Source organism: Trichosurus vulpecula, chromosome 3, assembly GCF_011100635.1.
Source record: "Trichosurus vulpecula isolate mTriVul1 chromosome 3, mTriVul1.pri, whole genome shotgun sequence".
In the NCBI taxonomy this organism is placed as follows: Eukaryota; Metazoa; Chordata; class Mammalia; order Diprotodontia; family Phalangeridae; genus Trichosurus; species Trichosurus vulpecula.
The window spans coordinates 227,474,958-227,497,727 of record NC_050575.1 but is presented as its reverse complement, the minus strand read 5'-3'; the positions used below and the strand labels follow the sequence as shown (position 1 = coordinate 227,497,727).

At 38.0% G+C, this 22,770-nt stretch overlaps 1 protein-coding gene across 1 annotated transcript in view; it reads right to left on the bottom strand.

The window, feature by feature from the left end:
• Window positions 1-22,770, bottom strand: part of CDH13 (cadherin 13) — a 1,345,123-nt gene that overhangs the window by 527,619 nt on the left and 794,734 nt on the right. The window contains exon 6 of the mRNA XM_036749176.1: window positions 13,690-13,834. Coding sequence (XP_036605071.1) covers window positions 13,690-13,834 — 145 coding nt within the window. The remainder of the gene's footprint in view (window positions 1-13,689; window positions 13,835-22,770) is intronic.

The window sequence follows — 22,770 nt, the reverse complement described above, 5'->3', positions numbered from 1 at the left end:
GTTAGTACATAAAGCACTGGAATTGAAATTAGAAAAACTGAATCAAACTAAATTTTCATTTTTAATTTCCTGTTTGACTTTTCAACAAAAATTTTAACCTGTGTGGGCTTCAATTTCCTTATTAGTAAAATAAAGGGGTGAGATTTGATTGGTCCCTTCCTGTTCCAAACTATAATCCTACTATCTTGTGACTCAGTATTCATCATGCTTTTTCACTCTATCATAAGGGAAGAATACTAAGAAGGCATCACATCATGTTTTAAGAGCTTCCTAACCAATCTCTTGCCACTAATCTCTCTTCTCCAATCCATCTTCTATATACTGATAGATCATTGTTTTTTTTAAACAGTTTTTTTATTTTATTTTACCAGAACACAAATACAAAATAGAGAAAAGAAACAAAAAGATATCATAAACTTAAATATAAAGTATGAAATTAAAAAAGCATGTTATGTGCATAGCAGAACATAGGAGAGGATTCAAAATATGTAACAATGAATTTTCATTTGAAGAAAGCCTGTACGATAAATAATACACCTTGTGTTGAGAATTGTCCATCTTTTCTTTGCTTCCTTGTGTTTTCTTTTGTTCTCTGCTGTGCACTTTTTAACTTTGTTCTTTTTTCGCCTCTCCTATCCCCACCAGAAGGCTACAATATAGTTTAGATATGTTTCTTGATATATACATACACATATAGATATATATGTACACTTATACATATATACATGTATATTTAGACATACACTTTCCCAAATATACTCTACTCCTGATCTTTGTTTTTTGTGTTTGTACATATCATTTGTTTCCTATCCCTCCTGCCTCCTCTACTTTACTTCTACCTGCTACATCACCTTCCTCTTACTTGCCCACACCCCTCTTCTACCAACCACCCTACCCTCCTATTACTTGCCTTCCCCACTCTAAGGATCCCTCCCCTATCTTCCCATTCACATTAATCTAAACTCCCTCTACGTATTCCCTCATTCGCCCCTCTAAAAATCCCTCTCTTGTCCTCTCCCCCCTCACTATACCCCTACCATTTTATTTCTTCTAACTTTAGAAGACTTTTACACTCTTCTAAATATATATGTATTGTTCTCTTTTAAACCCATTCCCAATGAGTAGGTTATCAGAACTACCAGCCCTCCTCCCCCATCTAAATCCTCTATATCCTTTCTTCCTCTTGCATCTCTTTTGTATATAATAGTTACTCTTCTTTTAGCTATTTCTAAATGGTTTTAATTTTTAAATTCATATCCTAGTCAGGTTTATCCTCCTCTTTCTTATGAGCTGGACAATTATTAACAAGAATCTCAGCATAAATTTTACATTTTATGTTATATAAAAGGTAAACAGTCTGTCCTTATGAATCCTTTATAGTCAGTCTTTGGTATGTACTTTATGTTTCTCTTGGTTCTTGTATGTCAAATCTATTAAGTTGAGGATTTTTTTAACATAAAGTCTTGAAAGTCTGAGAGTTTGTCAAATGTCCATTTTTTTCATTCAAGATAATACTTAAATTTGAAGGGTATGATATTTTCAGCCAGAGCCCCAGGTCTTTTGCTCTTTGATATATTTTCTTCCAAGACCTGTGGTCCCTTAATGTCGCTGCTGCTGGGTCTTGTGCAATTATAATTGTGGCACCATCATATTTAAATTGTTTTAATCTTGATGCTTTTAATATTTTATCCTTGAGCTGGGAGTTTCAGAATTTAACTATGATATTCCTATGAGTTTTCCTCATAGGATCTCTTTTAAGTGATGTTCAATGAATTTTCTCTTTTTCTACTTCCCTGCGTTGTTCTAATGCTTCAGGACAAATTTCTTGAATTATTTCTTGTATTCTTGTATCAAGATTATTGTTTTGATTATAACTTTCAGTTAGGCTGATTATTTTTATGTTTTCTCTTCTTGATCTATTCTCCAAATCTGTCGTTTTTCTTATAAGATGTTTCACTTTCTCTCCTGTTTTTTCTTTATTTGTGTTTTGTTTAATCGTTTCTTGATCTCTTATAATTTCACTGCCTTCCCTTTGACCAATTCTAGTTTTCAAGGTGTCATTTTCCTCCTTGAGGTTCTGGATCTCCTTTTCTAATCGGTTGACAGATCGTTGTTTTTAAGGCATGTTGCTCCTCTATTCAGAGACCTTCAATGACTTATTATTGATCCACCTACTTAGCCTGCTCTATAAGCCCTTCCTAATTCTAGCCTTTTGTAGCCTCTATTGAAGCATCTTCACTATTCCACAACCTAAAGCCTCTCCTCTATATCAGATACTTTCCTCTCTGCCCTGAAATAATCCCCACAAACTCCTATGTTGGAACACTTCATTGCACTATCCTTTCTACATAGAAAGCCTTTCTCTATTACTTTGACTTTCCAAGTCCTATCCATTTTTAAGGTTTGTCCATTTCCATCATAAAGTTTTCCCTGACCATCCAGTCACAATGACCTATCCCTCCCTTCTCAGAACTTCTGAAGCATTTATATCACTCATCTGATCACATAATTAGCTGCTTTTAGTAATGTAACTAATAGTTCTTCACATTTATATAGCATGTTAAATTTTGCATAGAATTTTCCATCTAATAACTCATCACCTCATATGTACACAATGTCATCAGACTATGGCTGGTCTTCCTGCCTCAAGCCTCTCCCTATTTTAGTCTATCCTACACTAAGATATCAAACTGATCTTCTAAAAACACAACTCTGACCATGTCACACACACTCTACCTGCCATCCCACTTAATTAAATCTAGTGGCTCCCAAGTGGCTCAAATATAAAACCTTTAACTTCGCTTTTAAAGCCCTCCAAAGCTTTTCCCCTTTCCAGCTTTCTAATCTTTTTACACCTTAAACTCTACCCTTACCTTATACTTTTTAATCAAGTAATACTGGCATACTTACTCTTCATGCAAAACACTCCACTGGCCATATAAATGCTCTACATTGTTATAAAAGCACTACATAAATGTTCATTACTATTATTAATTACTAGTATTTCTATAGAACGGTGGTGGGGGGGAAGAAAACAAGAATTTAATAAGCACCTACATTGCTCCGATACTAAGCACTTTACAAATGTTATCTTATTTGATCAACCCTGGGAGGGAGGTGATATTTTTACTCATATTTTACATTTGATGAAACTAAGCAGAGGTTAAATAACTTGCCCAACTAGTGTCACACAGTCACACAGCTAGTGTCTGAGGTTGGATCTGAAGTCGAGTCTTCTTGAATACAGACTCAGAGCTCTTACCCACACTGCCACCTAGCTGGGATTTGAGAAGAGCTCAATTTAGACTTGAGGTTAGGGTAAAATATCTTAATAATTAGTAATGTGCCAAAGCAGAATAAACTTCTTTAGGAAATAGTGGGTTTTCCCTTCCTAAAAAGTCTTCAAACATGGGTTGGATGACTACTTGTTAAGAGTGTTATAGAGTGGTTTATTCTTTAGACACCAGATGGACTAAAGTGCAGCTGAGGGCCCTACCTACTCTGAGATCCTGTGACTCAATCACTTCCCGATTTTTACACAGAAAGCGATGGAGGCAGGGTTCAAACCTAAGTCTCCCCTTACTCAAAGCCCATTGCCAACTCCATTCCCCAAAGCTATGTTAATACCTGATATGCTGTGACTCACTCTGTCTAACATATTCCTTTCAAACATAGAACACTAATTCAAAAAAGACAGCCAACATCTGAAGCATAACCTTCATCTCATCAAGATGTGATAAATGGTTTGAATTGGACCATGAATAGAGATCCTTCCGTTAAGTATTTACAAGGTGAAATTGCAGGTTTTTCTACTCCTTAAAATAAAAATGTTATATCATTTCAAGGTTTCTCAGAAGCCCCACTATCCAATCATGAAGAGTAAAGTGCTATTTCAAGAGGCTAAGAATGCTAGAGTGTCAGTCACATAGGCATTTGTTTGGAACAACTTATATAAAATCCTCAGAAAGGTGATTTTTAAAATAGCCTTTCATTTAGGAGGGAGGATGAGCTATGGAAATGGTGCTGTAGAATATATATCCATGTTTCTAGAAACTCCAATTTCTAACTTTTTTTTACAATTGCATATGACAGTAGAATTCCATATAGGTACACCTCACCACAGGCACCAAATGTGTTTATTTCAGTTCCATAAACATGTTTTAAGTACCTAAACGGTATAGGGCTCCATTGCTAGGTGCAATGGCATACAAAAGAGAAATAAACAATTGCTGTTCCTCTAAAGGAACTGAGTGTTTAGGATTGATACTATCTGCTGCCATTTGCATTATCCTCACCAGCTTGTGAATTGCATTCTTCACAATAACTTTGGCAGGTAAGTGCATTGCTTATGCCCATTTTACTGATGAAAAAGATAATTTTTCATTGTTCCATAAAAATCGAGTATAAGTTCAATTTTTATAAATCATGTTTCAAGCATGCATAGTAGCTGAATATATTAATGAGATTTTTTTCTGAGGGAGAATGTTTTAACAAATTTAAAGAACTGTTTAAAAATGGTATATGCAATTATGGATTTCTCTCTACTAAATTTGTATTCAGGTGTCTTAGTGAGGCACGAGAGCTGATCCTAGTTTCTGGAAGATCATGCTAGTGTAAAATATATTCTACTAAGTGAAAATTTTCAGGTATGGATATAGTAATAAAATATGTATCTACTATTTAAAATCATCTTCACTGATTGTGGAAAGACTCACGAAGAAGTTGGTGAAAGAATCAATTTATTGGCCACAGCTATGTATAAAGACCATATACCAAGGCATATTATGGTTGTTTAGTCATTTTTTTGTCTGACTTTTTGTGACCCCATTTGGAATTTTCTTGGCAAAGATACAGGAGTGCTTCACCATTTCCTTCTCCAGTTCATTTTATAGATGAATAAAACTGAGGCAGATTGTAGTGACTTGTTCAGGGTCACAAAGCTAATAAATGTCTGAGGCTGGATTTGAACTCAGATATTCCTGATGCCAGACCTATACCACCAAGCTGCACCTACTAAGGTATGAGGGGGTTTAAATTTACATCAATGGAGTGTATCACCTGCACTATTACTATGCTGAATTTACTGAAGTGTAGAGACATGACCTTAACTAGATCTGATATGGACAATATTAGTATCAACTACTGATGTATCATAGACATTTCAGTATCTCTTAGAAGATAGTTCCAGTCACATAGAACAACCCCGAGAAGTCACCGAGAAGTCAGTAGAGTGGAAGTTTGTCCAGTAAGATGAGACCAACAAAAATCACTTTGTGCAATAGAAGTAAGCTGCTTCCAGATATCATGGGTGCATTCTGGTTAAACATGGGATTGAACCTAACATTAGAATGGCCATGATCAACATGGCAATTATAGTAACTGTCCCACCAAATAAGATATAAAATTAAATGCCATGTACCATCTTAGTTGTGTAATTGCTTGGGAAAAGCCTAATAATAAAAATAATAATAATGAGGGAGCAGATTAAGTAGCTTCTGGGTACCTTAAAAATCTAGGTCTATGAAGAATGTATAAAAAAGTGGACACTATATGCCAAGTATTTACTGTGATCCTAGTGTAAGAGGGAGACCCCACTGAATATCCCAGTTATTTAAAAAGGATTACCTTTGTTTGATAAGAACACTTGGCAAATTAATCAGAGTCAGAAGACTTGTTTATTGAGCAAGCAGTCAGCTGGTGCTGCAATGGATGGAATTCTAGGTTCAGAGTAAGGAAGACCTGAATTCAAATCCTGCCTCAGGAACTTACTGTGTGACTGACAAGTTATTTAACTTCTGTTTGCTTCAGTTTCCTCAACTGTGTAATGGGACCTACTTTTCAGGGCTTTTATAAAGATTAAATGAGATATTATTTTGAAAAAAAAGTGCTTAGTACAATCCCTAATATGTAGTAGGCGCTGTATGAATGCTTATTGTCTTACTTTCCTTTCACTTTCTTAATGAATGGATTACTCAATTTTGTAATTATTGTAGCATGCCAGTACTATTTGCATAGCTTCTCTCTGCTGTTCCACCAATAACATCTTGAGGGTATTGATTAACATACTTTAGAAAGAGACCCACAGTTTTGCAGTCCCATATATGGGACTTTTTTTATAAGTCCTACAGGTGTTTTCATCTTGGCTTCCAGAATGTAAAACTGGGTGATTCCTCTTGCAGTCAGTATGCAACTCATCTCAAGTTCACCTGTTTTCTCCATCTCAACAATTACTGAGTGGAAAAAATAGATCCTGTGAACTATTCCTCAGATAAGTCAACAGCAATGTCAAACGAGGAACCAAAAAAAATTATGTGCATCCTAGGAGCATTTGTTTGTCTAAAATTCTGTATTTCATGGGACTCCTAGTTTAGGCTGAAGTATAAAGCCTGTGGTATAAGACAAAAGAATGAGTTGTGGTCATTTAAAATATAGTAGCTGCTACTGAAAGTTCCTATAAGAAAGGAATACACAGAGAAACTGGATTGATGACAGGTGTGGGAGAAGAACGTACAGGGAGACAAAAATAATACTGTGGGTATCAAAGAACAATGCTATATTGTTACTGAGGAATAGACACATAAAGTCACATTACCTTGTCAAATTAGTTTTTAGGTATAAGCTAAAGAATATCATCATATTCTAAGCACTGAACCTTAGCAATCTCAGAAAGCAACCACTATAACAGTTCTATCTAGGGGTAAAGTGGTGATCAGCAAATTCATCCAAATAAAGACAACCAGGATAGTGAAGGCCTTGATATTTGGCCTGAAAAAGAGAAAACTTGAGGGTGACACAAAAGGTGTCTCCAAATATTTGGAGCTATGGCAAAGGGATGAGACTTGACCTGTTCTCTACCCCTTCCTGACCCTCCCCGCCCTGGAAGAGCACAACCAGGATCATCTATCAGTAGAAGCTTCAAAGAGATATGTTTCATTTTGATGTGATGGGGTAAACCACTTCCTAACAATTAGAGCAATCCCAAAAGGGAATGGCCCCGCTTCAGAGGTGGGGGGAATTCCCTCTGTGGAGTGGGTAGAGCTGGCAGAGGATGGATGACTTCTTGTTGGATATATTTTGGTAGAGATTCCTTCCTTGTATGGGTTCAACTAGATGGCTTCTTGGAACTCTCAGATCCTATGGTTCTATCCATTATACTCTCTGCTTTGCATCTAAGTCCCAATTAAAAACCTTTCTTCAACAGGAAACCTTTCCCAACCCCTGTTAACTCTACTGCCTTCCCTCTCAATTATTTCCTATTTATCTTTCACATAGCTTGTTTGTATATATTTGGTTATTTGTTGTCCCCCTCATTAGATTGTGAGTTACTTGAAGGCAGGGACTGTCTTTTGCCTATTTTTGTATCCTCAGCATTTAACAAAGTACCTGGCACATAGTAGGTGCTTAACAGATGTTTATTGACTAGTCAAGAAGAGACAGAGAAGAAAAGTTAAATCTCCTTGAAAGAGGAGCCTGAGGAGGCTTGGGTTGGAAGGCTGGGTGGGTATCAGAAAACTAGTAACCATTATCCCTTCTGAGACAGACAGTGTGGCCAGCTCAATGTCAGTCTTTTATGGAATGTGGTTTAGAGAACAAAGGCTTCCATTCAGAAAGCTGTCCTTCAGGATACATGTCTATCACCCAACCAGTAAGGGTTTTGCCTCCACAGCAGATGATCAGAACAGACTTATCTAATGCCCATGATGTAAGTGCTGACTAATCTGGTAATACTAAGGATAGAAAGAAAGCTGAAATAGAGGTAGAAAATTAGGATTCAATTCCAGGTCGGCAGCTGACTTGCTATGCAGTCTTCAGCATATCGCATCCTCTACACAGCTCAAGGGAATAAGAATATTTCCCCCATGGGGTCTACCGTCTTTCTAAACAGAAATGTCACTGCTGAAGATAATATCCTCTGTCTCCCAAGCATGCATTTGCAGGATCATATATCTTCCTCCCATCACCCCACATTCAACTGTCATCTATCAGCAGCACTGTTTCCTTCTGTGGGCTCTGTAATGGGACTGACAGCCCCTTGCACACATCAGAGGACCAGACACAGGGGCCTTCCTGCCTGGCTAGCTCTCCCTGTCTGTACCTGCCTCCAATCAAGGGAAAGCAAAGCTTTAGTGATATTACAATAGGATGAGAGAGGATTCGGAGGGCCAACACACACCTGTAGTATTCTCAGAACTGATAATGGAAAGCAATAGGAACAAAGCATTCATTCATGCAGCATCAGTTCAATGTAACCCAAAGTTTCCCACCATGGTCCAATCACGGATAACCCCAGGAAGCCTCTGCCAAAGAGACACAGTGTAGCTTTTGCATTTATACCTCCTGGGCCCACGTCAGACTTTCGAGTACCCAAACTACCATCATGCATCTGGGACTCTAAGCACTCCTTGCGGTTCAGGAAGGACATGGATAATCAGTTTTAGGAACAAATCAGATATTTTACTCCCTGGGTACAAGCATGGTCAAAGAGGTTACAAACCTGGGTTCTAGTCCCACATCTCACAGTAGCTAGTGCAACCTTAAGATGCAGAACATTACGGTGGAAGGAAGCCCTGCAAAGGACCTTGGTTTGAATTCTGAGTTTGCCACTTATTTGCCTATGTGACTTTAGCCAAGTCACTTACCCTCTATAAACCTCAGTTTCCACATCTCTAAATTTAAGAGCTCCACTTCCTTTTACGTCTAAATCTATAATCCTGTGACTCTGGGGACCCTATATTGTTGTTATTGTTGAGTCATTTCATTCATGTCTGACTCTTTGAGACCCAGTTTTGGAGTTTTCTTGGCAAAGATACTGGAATGGTTTGCCATTTCCTTTTCCAGATCACTTAGCCAGACAAGGGTCTGAGGCCAGATTTGAACTCAGGAAGAGGAGTCTACCTGATTCCAAGCTATCTATGGCATTGAACAAATGAATTCCCTGCTTCAGTTTTTTCATCTGTAAAGTAAAAGTGTATGAGCATATGTTCTTTACTATTCTTTTCCTAAAGGAAACATTTCTCTCTAACGTAAAAAAATTCTAGATCCAGTTTGGTAAAGTTGGGGCATATGATTGTGATGGAATACAAACTACTGTGCTATAAGAAATGACAAGAACCATGATGGAAAACAAAAACCACAGCTAAGGTTGCATGAAATAATGAAGAGTTGAAATGAGAAGAATCAAGAGAATGTTGCATACAGTAACAGCAATATTGTTTTAAAGATAACCTTGAGAGAATAGGTCATTTTGACTACTATAAATTCCCAAATTAACTCTAAAGGACCTATGGGGGAAGATGCTATTTGCATTCAGAGAAAGATATGACAAATAGATGTATAGAATGATTTTACATATATATTATATATGTGCGTATGTATATGGATAGATGTGTATGTATAACATAAATTTATGCATAAGCGTATATGTGTGTGTATACACACACATTTTGGTTATTTATCTGAGGAAAATAAATGGATAAAGTGAGAAGGAACACTACGGTATTGTTAAAGTTCAAATAGTCATTTTTTTCTTCATTGCTTTCCCTTTATCCAGTAATGAGGATGAAAGAATACCTCTGTGTTTAGCAACACACAGATCTAAAAGGTACCTTGTCTGAAAATACTGATAAATATGTGTAACCTTCACAGGGGAATGGATCTGAGTTGGCAACCTTCAAATACGCTTGACAATGACAAAGATATTTTTCTTTTCGGGAGATGAACTTTTGGAATGTTTGACATGCTTGACTTTCCTCTGAAAACCTTGAACACCTCTTTGCCCCACTCTTCCTAACTAGCTGGCTACTCTCTGGAGAAAGGACTGGGTTAGCAAAGGAAACCTCACTAGCTGTATGCTTAAAGATGCTGACAGAATCTGCTCAACCTGGGTTTCCTAAAACATGAGATTTGGACTTCTTGATCTGATTAGTAAGTCACAGTCTGCTCGGTGTTATTGATTAGATCATGATAGAATGGCCCCTAAGCTTTTTTTCCCTACTAGCTGTTTATGATGACTATCTAAAGAACCACATAATAGCAGGGGGTATTTTAGGAAAGGCATCTCTTTAAATTCTCATCCCTCATCAGTTTCTGAGTTAGGCCCAGAAAAGAAGGCAAATCATTGGTGATGTTCAAAAACGTCATTCACGTTGTGGTTTTCACTGTCAGTAACACAACTGCAGCTACAAGGGGGAAGGGGAAGGGAATAAACATTTGTATGTCTCCTACTACAAACCAGTCATTGTGATAAACGCTTTACAAATATTATCACATTTGATCCTCACAACAACCCAGAGAGGCAGGTGCTGTTATTATCCCTGTTTTATAGTTTAGGAAACTGAGACAAACAGAGATTAAGTGACTTTCCAAGGGTCATATAACTAGTACGTTTCTTATATTAGCTTAGGTCTTCCTGACTCCAGGCCCAGGGCTCTATCCACCACAACACCTAGTGATCCAACTATAACACTAATGCTATGAGGATTCGCAAAAACATCCTATCTCAGAATTTGTGTGCTGAACTAGAATATGAAAATCTGAACACTGAGGCTGTCCTTATATAACCCATTGTTAGTTAACAAACATTAATCGTTTACTATGTGCCAAGCATTGTACTAGGTGGTAGGGAAAACTAAAACAAAATCTTAACTCTTTCTATATTCAATGAGCTTGCATTATCTTTGAGGTAGTACATAGGTTGGCAAGCACATGATCTACCAAGGAATAAAACAGTATTTGTGCGGAAGATGTTATATTTTCTAACATTTCACATAAATCCAATGTTGAGCTCAAAGTCTGAGCTCAAAGTTTATTTGTCTTCTAGTGTTGACCGTTGTACAATTCTCTTACATTGCCTGGGTGTGGGTTGGCATAGAGATGGCACTATTAATCCATTGGATGGATTTTAAAGATGCCATCACTGACCAAAGAGCCATAAGATGAAATCCAACAAGGTAACACCAGACAATCTGCAGCCATTATTTGACTGGCTAAGACAAACCCATACAATGTTGTATTTCTCAACCCAAAGTGTTTTCTAAGCCATTTTTGATTCTTACCATGCAATCAAGTGAAATAAAACATTGATTCAGGCCAAAGAATACAGCATGTCTGGACACAGTTGCCTCACGCAGACAACAAACAATGTATTTTTTATGGCACAATATCAATCATAAGTAGGATTTTGAAGTGCTTTGCATTTTGCTAGAGATTTAACAACATAAACAACAACAAAAATGTTTTATGCTTTTAGAAATCCAGTGTGCCAAAAGTTCCATTTTTGAAAGAAAATATGGCAGATGTAAGGCTATTAAATTTGAAATCTATTCTTCCCTAAAATTGAAAGAAGTGAGCACTAGCAGGAAAATTGGATGCCTTCTTATCACAAATAGCCAATGCAGACATATGCATGCTCCCAGCTTCCAAGAATGTAGCTACTATCTCTGTGCTCAGAATAGGGCCCCACTGTATTTTACTTCCTAGTTTACTTTGCCCCACAGCCATGGAATCCTAGACTTATAACAGTAGAAACAAATTTTTCTGCTATCATCCAACTCCAGTCCCTTAGTACCTTCATATGAAGCTTCTCTACCTTATTTTATCCAGCAGGTTGAGGGAGATATTAGAAAAAAAAATTAAAATCGTCATTTGCTTTTTCATGCTGTTTTCCCAATGGATATGTGATTCCTGAGGGCAAAAATGATTTCTTTTTTTGTCTTAATATCTTCACTGCATAGCCAAATACCAACTACTATACATAACAAACATTTAATAAGGAGGCAGTATGTTAAAGTGAAAATGCTGGCTCTGGAGTCAGAGGATATGGTTTCAAATTGCACTTTGGATAGTGATTGCATAAGTGTGTTACTTTCAAATACTATTTTTAAACTGCCTAGCTCAGTGCCTAGACCATGCTATTGCTGTTTAGTTGTTTCATTTGTGTCTGACTCTTTGTGACCCCCACCCTTGCCCTTTTCTCTGCAGAGATACTGGAGTGATTTGCCATTTCCTTCTCTAGCTCACTATACAGATGAGGACACTGAGGCAAACAGAGTTAAGTGACTTGCCCAGGGTCACACAGCTAGTAAGTGTCTGAGGCCAAATTTGTCTTCCTGATTTCAGGCATGGCATTCTATCCACTGCTTCACCTCACTGCCCCGCACCTTGGAATATAGTAGTATGTTTCATTTCTCCTTCTTTGGGCCCCTCCTCTGCCCAGTTACCTCACCTGTAAAATCAACATTTGGACTAAATAGAATCGGTTGTCCCTTACGCCTCTAAAATTATGATCTTAAGTTAAATGACTCCTCAATTATTATAATTAATATTTATATAGCATTTGAAAGTTTGCCAGATTCTTTACATTTGATTTCTTTTCATGCAATCCTCACAACCCTGTGAGTAAAGCATTATTTATTATCCCCATTTAACACATGAGGAAATTGAGGCTGAGAAGTTTAGTGAGTTGCCCAGGGTCATACAGCTAGTAAGTATCCGATGGAAGATAATCTGGTCCCTGTACTGCAGAGATGCCTTGATGACTAACATGAGATTGTACTTACTGAAAATGTCACCTCCTCCTCCTACTTCAACCCCAGTGGAAGCTAACTACTTACAGAAAGATAAAGCTACTTTCCCCACACAGTAGATGGATGAAGAAGGCAGGCAGAGAGACCGGATCTACTAGAAACCAGAGAGATCTTCAGTATAGCCTCAGGTTACTCACCTGGAAGTTTAACAATTCTAATGGAAAGCATTTTAAGGCATATGTTTAGTTCTAATAACAGAGTCCTCTGAAGTACCTAGTCAAAATTTGCAAAATAAATATTCTTTTAAAAAAAAAAGCAAAAAAATGAGTTGGAGCTATTGTTTGAAATTAATTTCTTTGTATGCTTTATATTGTCTATTTGGACATAATTTAAGACCCCATAACATAGTACGATTTCAATGACTTCTACATTTTAATATTCTAACATCAAAGTTCTGATTCATGTGAATGAACATTTATTATTATTATTTTTTAACACAAGCATCCAATGGTAGAATTATGCTGCTATGGCTTCTGCTGGTGACATAATTAACATATATAACTCAGAAGTCGAGCTCCCAATACTAAAACTTCCATTAGTGGAAATGATCCACAGAGGAAGGGCTCTTTTAAGTTCTGTGACAACAACGAGGTTGTGTATTTCTACACATATTTAAAAATGTACCTTTAATCAATGACAAAAATTTTCAGGTTGAATTTCCATGAGAGAAGTAAATAAACAAATAAACAGGCCTAAGCAATCCCATTAAGACAACTTTCAGCGAAATGGACTGTGGACTTGATGGTCTGTTCAATGTTGTAAGACCGTCTCATGTCAGTAATACACATTATTCTTCAGGTTAACAAGGTTGATCTGGGATTCTTTTGCCAACTATTGTTCCTCTATCATTAGGTACTATAATTAGAGTTCACAGTACCTTAGAGGAAACTGAGAGAAAGCCCAGTAACAATTCTATTGAATTCCATCATTCAGCTTAATTTTCTTTGCTTGTGTAAATAACAATACCATGTCAAATAACAACTTAGGAGACATACACATGCACACACATGCAATTGTCCAGGAATCCACAAAAAAATTCATCCAACATTACATTGAAGGTATTTTTCCCTAATGTGACTGTAATAGATAAGACAGAAAGACCTACCAGTAGGAGACCCTTCCATGACATGACCGATGTATGGTCCTTCCTTAAAAATGGGCCTGTTGTCATTCTGATCAATCACGATGATATCCAGAGAGACAGGTCCCTCAATGGTTTTGCCGCTGACATCAGTAGTCTCCACGAACAGCTGTTTGAGTAAAAAAGATTGGGGGGGAAAGAATTCATTTATTGTGGAAACTGAAATATGTTCCTCCTGGGAAAGATAGGGAACATCAGCAATTTTGTTGTAATTAGCCCTTGGCAAAGTTCAAACTTTGGTCTCAGTGGATAGTCACTAGGATTGAATTAGAAAGTGAAGGATTTGAGTGAAAGAGAAAAATCAATTCTTGCTGGATGCCCATTGGGTACTTCGCAATTAATTCACTGAATTTGCAAAAAGAATCCAAAGAAATAAAAAACCACAATCTGATATGAATGATGTGAAAAACTGCTGAGGGTATGATGTCTTCTATTTCTCTAGCATAATTATGCTTACAGGGAATATTTTTGCTGGTAAGAGAAATGGCAAAGCAGTTCGTAGCAGAATATTGAGTCATTACTTCAAGCACTTGTGATTTAATAAGTGTGGGTGCCCCCTCCACTTTTGAACATCCTAAGTCTTCTAAATCACAGCTCAAGGGCGTTGATTGTTGTCCAGGCATAACCAACATCATAACCAACATTTGTGTGATGAGAGAGAGACAGACAGACAGGCAGACAGACAGACAAGAGACAAGAGAAGAGGATGCCATGGACATACTTACCCGGGAGGCCACCGTTCTCATGCCTCATGGGTCATACCCAGTCCTCTTCCTAGTTCTCTAATCTTGGCACTGGGTTACCTTACCCTGATACTAGTGAGCATTCAAGGATGTGGTTTGAGGTCATTTAATGGGATAGCCATTGACAATGGAATGGCTCATCACAGAACTGCCCTTGTTTGAGATACAAAGGAATGGTTCACCAAAGACATGGCCTTGGTGAAGTCCAATTTCTTTTTTTTTCTCTTTGAGTAAAAGTCAATGTAAGAGAAACAGGATCACACTCATAAAAATGAGGAGGGAAGAGTTATGGCATCTTGACCTTCTCACTTAGGAGTCCTGGGAGACTCAAAGAAAAATGGCTCAGCTTCCTGTCAAGCCTTCCTTCCTATCTCTTCAATCTTCCTCCTTAAGGGAGATTGCCTACTGATTATTTGCCTACTGATAATTTTTAAGAGATGTATCAAACTATAACTGTAGTCCTGGATAGCCAGGGTCTCTGAACTACCTTTGTAACTTTGGACATATTACTTCCTCTTTGAAGCCCTCTTTCCCCAAATCTAAACTCCATTATTCCAGGTCTTCAAAACCGTTCGGATGATCACTTACCGGGTATGTTGTAGGAAGTATTTTTTTCCAGGCATCAGTCAGACTAGCACTAGCTGATCATTGATTTCCCTTCCAACACAGAGCATGTATGATTCACAGAATTATATAATTTTACTGTTAGAAGGGACCTTATAAGTTATCTATTCCAATCTATTACCAAAAGGGATACCTACTTTAACATTCTGTAATGGTAATCAGGGCAGGACTTTTTTGCTGTTCTTCTCTTTTGAGTGCTAAGGCAACAAAGTGCCTTTAATGAGTCTTGCCTTTTTTTGAATGGGGCAGGTAAAGTGGACCCCTTTTTGTTTCGAAGTGTTTCTCAGCACTAAGGCAATCAGTAGTCATTGATTTGTATATGATGTGGTGCTAGAGGTTGAGGAACTTTCCCACACCTTGGACGGTGGGCCCCAAGCACTCAGGGCTCTGAGCAGGTTATATGTACTGGAAGGTTAGTGTTTCACTTTTGGTGGTGCACTCATTGAAAGAATATTGGTGACAAGACTCTGGTTAGACAATTGAAGTTCCCCTGGCTTTGAAAAACTCAGACATTGGTGTTTCTCTCTGGTGACTACGTATGTGGTGTCTTGATAAGACAAATGCCCATCTGTCTATAATCCGTTTTCAATTTCTGTTTGTATTTGCTCTGAAATTCAGGGTGCTGACTTTTTTCCCCTGAACTAAGTGAATGATGTATGTATGTTTAATTAAAGTAAGATTGTTAACCCCTTAAAGTTGCTTTCCTTAGAAAAACATATCAAAGAACCTTTGTTAGCAGTCCTTCTGTATGCTGGTATTATTGGTCTTATACAACCACAGTAGCTACTAGCAACATTGTTGTTACATATGCCCAACAAATGTTCATACAGCCCCACCTTGGTCAGCTCCAAGGAAGGGGACTCCAGTAGTTCCTGAGATACCCCCTTCAGAACCACTTTGGATCAGCTCCTGTTGTTAGGAAGTGCTTGACATCAAAGCTAAGTTAATCTTTTTGCTGCTTCCATCCATTTACACTCTTTCACTCTAAGAGGGAAGACTTGGTTAAAAGAAGATGCCTTGGACCCACCCAGAGTACTCTGGGAGAATAGAATGGGTATCATTTTTTCTCCTCTCTTCTTTTCAGCAAACAACAGCCAATAATAGAAGTTTATAGATATCCTTCAAGCATCTTTGTCTTGGGAACAGAGCCAGGATCATCACAGCTAATTCAAACAAATAGCACATAGATGCATATGTTATGTAAGCATGATAATTATTTCCTTATCCAAACCAGTATACACCATGTGAGGACTCTGGAGTACCTCAGCAATAAATCTCAACCAATACAGACACTCCTGAACCAACTATACTCAACATGATGAAAATATGAGTGAAGGAGATTCAAAGCAAAACACTAGAGGTACCATTGCCCTGTCCCTTCTAGCTTCCACTGATATTCCTACAATTTACTCCACAATATTGGAATGCCAAATGGCACACTCTTCACTCATTTCCTTGATCCCACCAGATAATGGTTAGTTTCTACATTTACCACTATCGAATGTGTACCAGCAGCTTTCCTACTTTTTGGCACTGCTAAATATGCCTATGGAACTGTCAGTGTAATCATCCGCTTATCTTGTCAGCTGGCACATTAAGGCAAAGTGTAGTGGGTCCTAGAGCTGCCTTTGTGTAATGTGTAGATTATCCCATTCCCAGACACATTAACCAAGTGCTAATTGTACTTTCTCGATGTAATTTGGTGCCAGTTGCAGGAATGACTCTGGCACCTGCTTGGACTTTCAGACTTGCAGATGAACTCAGATGGAAAGAGTTGCAAAAGAGGGAATAATTTTCTCTCTAATAAGCCACTTTGAAGCCAACTTGTTTTTTAAAGCTGATGTCAGAGATAGGCAGTTTGCGGATTGGAACAAGGGCTACATTTCTGCTTCTGAGAGTTCCAGCATAGTTTCCTCTATTGAGCTGCTAAGTAACTTCACTTTTCTTCTATCGGCCTCAGTTTTCCTGTTATTAGAGAAGGAACCTCATTTTGTCCAGTTTGTCCAGACCAGTAGAGGGTCAAGTTTTTATGCTGGAAAAGCATATTCTCATGGGTATTTCTACTTAGTAGTCATATCTGAAAGCCAGAGGCACAGAAGGTAGATGGCTTAATTCATGATAAAGTTTTTAATTATGCTATGCCCTTTAGGTTTTTAGAACCCTGTAACACAGGGTTCAAGCTTGGTGCATTTGCATTGGACTCTTCTCATTGGTGGAGAGAAAAATTACCTAATATTTTATGTCTATCTGAGGGAGGAGTTGATGTGTGCTTGGGAGAAGGGAGACCTTATATTGCTGCTGGCTCTGAGAGAGGACACACATGGTTCCAGTCTCTTTTCAGGAAGTGATTCCTGGAGAGAGAAAAAAAAGACTTTAGGAAACAGCAGACAGCTGGAGAAGCCAGGGCCTTGACATATCCCTGATTTCCAGCTTGTCTCCCCAGATACAGGGTAATTTCCCTGTAGGTGAGGTCAGGAACTCTGAATTTGACTCTATCGCTGACTCTCTGTCTCTCTCTCATCTCAATCCTAATGAAAGAGTTCAATCACTATTTTTAATAACTTCTCTAATTTTTAATTTGTAATCTGCTTATATACATGGTTCAATTTACTATTTATGCTCTCTGATTATCTATAGTGCAACTAACCTTTGGCATACTTTACAGATGAGGAAACAGAGACAAACAGGGTTAAGTGACTTGCCTAGGGTCACATAGCTAGGAAGTGACCGAGTGAGATTTGAACTCAGGAAGATGAGTCTTCCTGACTCCAGGCCCAGCTTTTTATCCACTGTGCCACCTAGCTGCCTCTATGACATACTACTAATTAATATTTGTATAGTACTTTAAGGTGATGCACATTATAAACTTTTTTTTCATTTTATCTTCATAACAATCCCGGCAGGTAAGTGCTATTATCATGCCCATTTTACAGATGAGGAAACTAAGGCAAAGAAATTGAGTAACATGCCACAAACTCTGGAGATCACAAAAAATAGCCTTGTACTTCAGCAATCCAACCTATGAGAAAAGCTACAAACACTGTGCTTGAGTCTTTTATCCTAAATAATAAACCTAAAAATAGTGATGATGATATAGGTCTCTCTCTGCTTCTTTATCAGGGTATTTAATATATAGCTTTAAGAATACATAATGTGGTTTTTCAGAGAGTGGATTTCTGGCACAGTATGTCCCCATAAAGTCCTTTGGGTACTCTAAATATAGAAAATAGAATATGGAGATTCAAGGTTAAATACCTGCCCAGGAACCATACTGGAGATAATTTGGTACAATGAAAAGAACACTGACTCTAGAGTCACATAATCCTGGGTTTACATCCCATGTCTGACAATTATTTCCTCCCATTACACCTCCTTGGCCTTTAGTTTCCTCATATATAGAATGATGAAGTCAGCTTAGCTGGTCACTGAGATCTCCTCCAGCTCCATATTTATGATCCTGTACCCAGAGGGGTGACCAGTCATAGGTGATTGGATGGCTGTTGAGGTCCCCCAGGCTCTCAATCTCTGATCCTATGTGTCTTTTCTAATCCAAATGCCAAGATGTTATGTTTGGAGGGCCATTGCTCATCATTAATAATAGGTCTATCTGTCTATTTCACTAGGGATGTCAAGACCGACTGAAAGTGCACAAATAGGGAAAGTCATAAAGATGTCGCCCTTGTTTCTGCGTCAGACTGTCTTCACAACAAAGCTGTGCAAGGGGAAGATGCCATCTAGTGGTGGGTGTAGTTCCAGAGCATATCTGTGAAGTGTGATCGTAAAGATGCTGCTAAATCAATGATAATTCTAAGATATTATTGGAATTGGGGGAAATAGGAAGAAGCACATCACGGCTTTAGGGACTAGTGCATATTTTGGACAAGGCTTACTCATTTTTTTTAATCAATGAAACTTTTCCTGATTCCCTATCTCTCAGATAAATTTGTTCTTTCACTCATTTTTAATCTGTACCTCTCCTTTGCCTTATTGCTCCCTACCTTGCATTATATTTTCCATATATATGTACATATATATATATATGTATATACACACACACACACACACACACACACCATGCCCCTCATTCTACCTCTCTCCAAATTGCCTTGAGGGCAGGGACTGTCATTTTTCATCTTTATATCCCCTATACTGAACACAGGGCCTTGTAGCTGGTAGATTTTTAATAAATACAGTTTGAGACTTGACTTCAGCTGACAGATGAATTATATCTCAAGACACCTAACACCTTAGATTTGAAGTCTGAACTATTATGCGCCAATGGGCTTGACCAATATCATAAACTACAATTAGGGTGAAAATGTAGAAGGTGTGCTTATCAAAGATATAGATGACACAAAGCTGGAAGGGATGACTAATATAATAGATGAGAGAAATGAAATTCAATCTTGACAGGCTGGAACACAGGGATGAAGCTAACAAGATGAAATTTAACAAGAATAAAGTCTTACATTTAAGGGCCAAAAAATCTATTATATAAGCAGAGAATAGGAGGGTACTGGCTTGGCTGGTGGCTTATATGGAAAACGAAAGGCAACTTGGTGTCATCAGAAGAAGTGTGAGGGGATCTGGGCTCTCAGCCTGGCTCTGCCCTTAATTTTCTGTGTGTATATGATGAAGTTTCATCCTTTCTCTGGGCTTTAGCTTCATTTTCTGTGAAATGCCAGGTTGGGTCTGGAATTCAGGGATCTGCAAAGTATAGCCCCCAGGCCAATTCCTCCTATAATTAGTTTTCATATAGCCAGTGAGCTAAGAATATTTTTATATTTGTAAATAGAATTTTATTGTATTGGAAAATGTAAAGAAAAATAAACATTCTTCAATCAAGGGCTATACATAACTGGTGGCTAGCCATATTTGGCCTGTAGACTGCAGTTGGGTGACCTCCAGATCAGAAGATCTGATAATTCAAAGGTCTATAATTCAGTTAGCTCAGATGATGGGCATCATGAGACGATATATAATAAAGAATAACATCCAAAGTAGAGATGAGAGTGGGAGAGAGAAAGAGAGATGAGCTGCAATGTTTTGGATACTTACCAGATAAGGATTTGAAGTTTTCTAATAGATATACTAATACTACTAATAATAGCAATAATAACCATAGCAAGCATTCTTAATGTTTATGGTTTGCAAATTAATTTATAAATATTGTCTTATTTTATTCTCACCTGCCCTGGGAGGCAGGCACTATTATTTTCCTCCTTTCCTCAGGAAACTGAGGCAGACAGAGGTTAAATAATCTGCCCAGGGTCACAGAGCTAGTAAGTATCTGAGACCGGATATAAGCTCAGGTCTTTCTGACTCTAGGTGCGGTACTCTATCCACTGTGCCACCTAGTTACTTACTAAATGGGGCTTTCTGATCTCGTCCCATGCTCAAGATGCTTAAATTAAATCCAGATGGCTAGATGTGTGGTAGTGAAATGGAATATATCTAGCTCTGTGGCCAGACTTTGTCCATATACCATATCTAGCACAGAGCCTTGGCATCAATAAATATTTGTTACATGAAAGAATGAATACCATGGCCTATGTCTGATCTCCACTGATGGTTTTTAGAAACTTCATGTGCAGTGTTACCTCAATACCACAATGACTCCATGAAGCGAGAAGGGAAAGAAATGTGTTGAAAAATATGTAGAATATATCTACCTTACAAAATTCAGAAAAAAATATCCAAGTTTAAGGATTAAATAATGAAATTCTAAAATGTTACCTTTTTGTGGATAAACCCGCTCATTGGTAATAATGGAATCTATTTTGAATTCTGATTGTAGAATACTCTAATGCACTGCCTGAGGTCATTAAACTAGAATGAGGAAACTATCTCTTCATAATAATTTATCATCAGAGTCCCTCAAGAAAGAACTCACAATACTGAAACTGAAAACACAGCAGTTTTTCAACTGTCTCCCCTCTCCCATCCTCCATGGTATCCCTAACATGATTTCCTGAGCCCCTATTTAATGATCTATTGAAGGCTCAGCTCAAATATGACCTTCTCAAAGAAACTTCCATATCCCACAAATGCCTCTTCTATAATCTTCTGGTGCCTTGTTTCTCTTGGATGCATTTAACAAATTCAATTCACTTCAACAGGCACTTACTATGTGCCAGGAAGCCAATGTACTAGGCAATGCTATTTTTATTACATTTCTCTATTAATATTTCTTACATCTCCCTACCAGTTTAAAAGATCTTTGGGAATAGTGACCATACCTTATTCATCTCTGTATCTTCCTTGATGAGTAGTAAAGGGACTCAAATTTAGGTGAATTACCCACAGGTACTTGCGTCAGGTCTCGTGAGGCCTCATTTTTTCCTGATTGACAATGATAACAGATATTTCAGTCCCATCAACCTGAAATGTTTTATAAAGTTGCTGGGTATAGGCCAAATGGAGGTCAAGGACTGAGGCAAACATTTCCTGTTAGAAGAAGTCTTAAAGGCCCCCTAGTCTAACCCTCTCATTTTAAGGATAAGAAAACTGTAGCCTGAAAGAAATTGTGTGTGTGTGTATGTGTGTGTGTGTGTTTGTGTGTGTGTGTGTGTATGTGAAGATCTGAGTGCAGTGTAATATCATTGCACTGAGAGAAATGGTCAATATGCAGAATTCAGAGAAACTTGGTCACCAGATCAAGAAACACAACCAACCAGGACAAATGGGTTTATGCGGCTGTCCCAAACAGGATCCTAAAGAAATCTGAGATCTTTTCAGGAAATAGTCTTATGTGTTGCCAGAGAATACAGAGAATAGCCTGAGCTAAGCTAAAATCTCTAGTATCTTCATTCGATATTTCTCAAAATTAAGCAAGGGAGTATGTGGGTGAAGGGTGGAGTAAAGAAGAGGCTTAGAGAAAATTGTTATGATGGGAACATTACTCTGGAACTTCATTCAGTCTGGTGATAAAAACTAAGTGTAAGGAGAGAAAATTAATAGCCAAGGGATCAATCTCCAGCTTTTCATTTATTTTAAAGCAATGCATCATTTTTAGAGAACTTTCATAATTATTCTCATACGAAAGTTAGATGCAGTCAGCAAATATACTGATTTCTGAAGCTCAACTCTGGTAATCTCACTGATATATTCTAATTTATGGAACTGACCTAATTGAGATATTACTGGGCAGAAAACTCTTTGAGAGAAGATGAAACTACCAGGAGCTTCTTAGCCTCATCAGAAACAACCAGCTTTGGTATTACGATAATGTGTACTAGAACTTATTATTTATAGAGTCTTTTAAAAATAGCAATCTTTTCTATGCGCATTGATACCACACCATAAATCCTTCTCATAATGACAGTGATAACAAAAGCAAAAGCCACTCCCAAAATTACTATGCAAAGGCTATCACTTGTGCCAGACCACATACAAGGGAATAATACCCTGACTGCCAGAGATTGTTAACTTTCTTTTAGGTCCTACACCAGTACTTTTTCCAGCACTGGGTCACTCTCCAAGGATGAGGCATCTGCCACTTCCTATCCCAACAGTCTTCTCTAAAGCATACAAGATACCCCCAACTTCTGACCAGGCCCCCAGTCTCCACCAGCTCCTGCCTGTTATGAAGTAGGCCTCACAGGACATGGTATCACCACTTGCCATGAGGCAAAACACAAAGGTGGATCTCTAATCATGTGCCTTCCTCAACAGACCT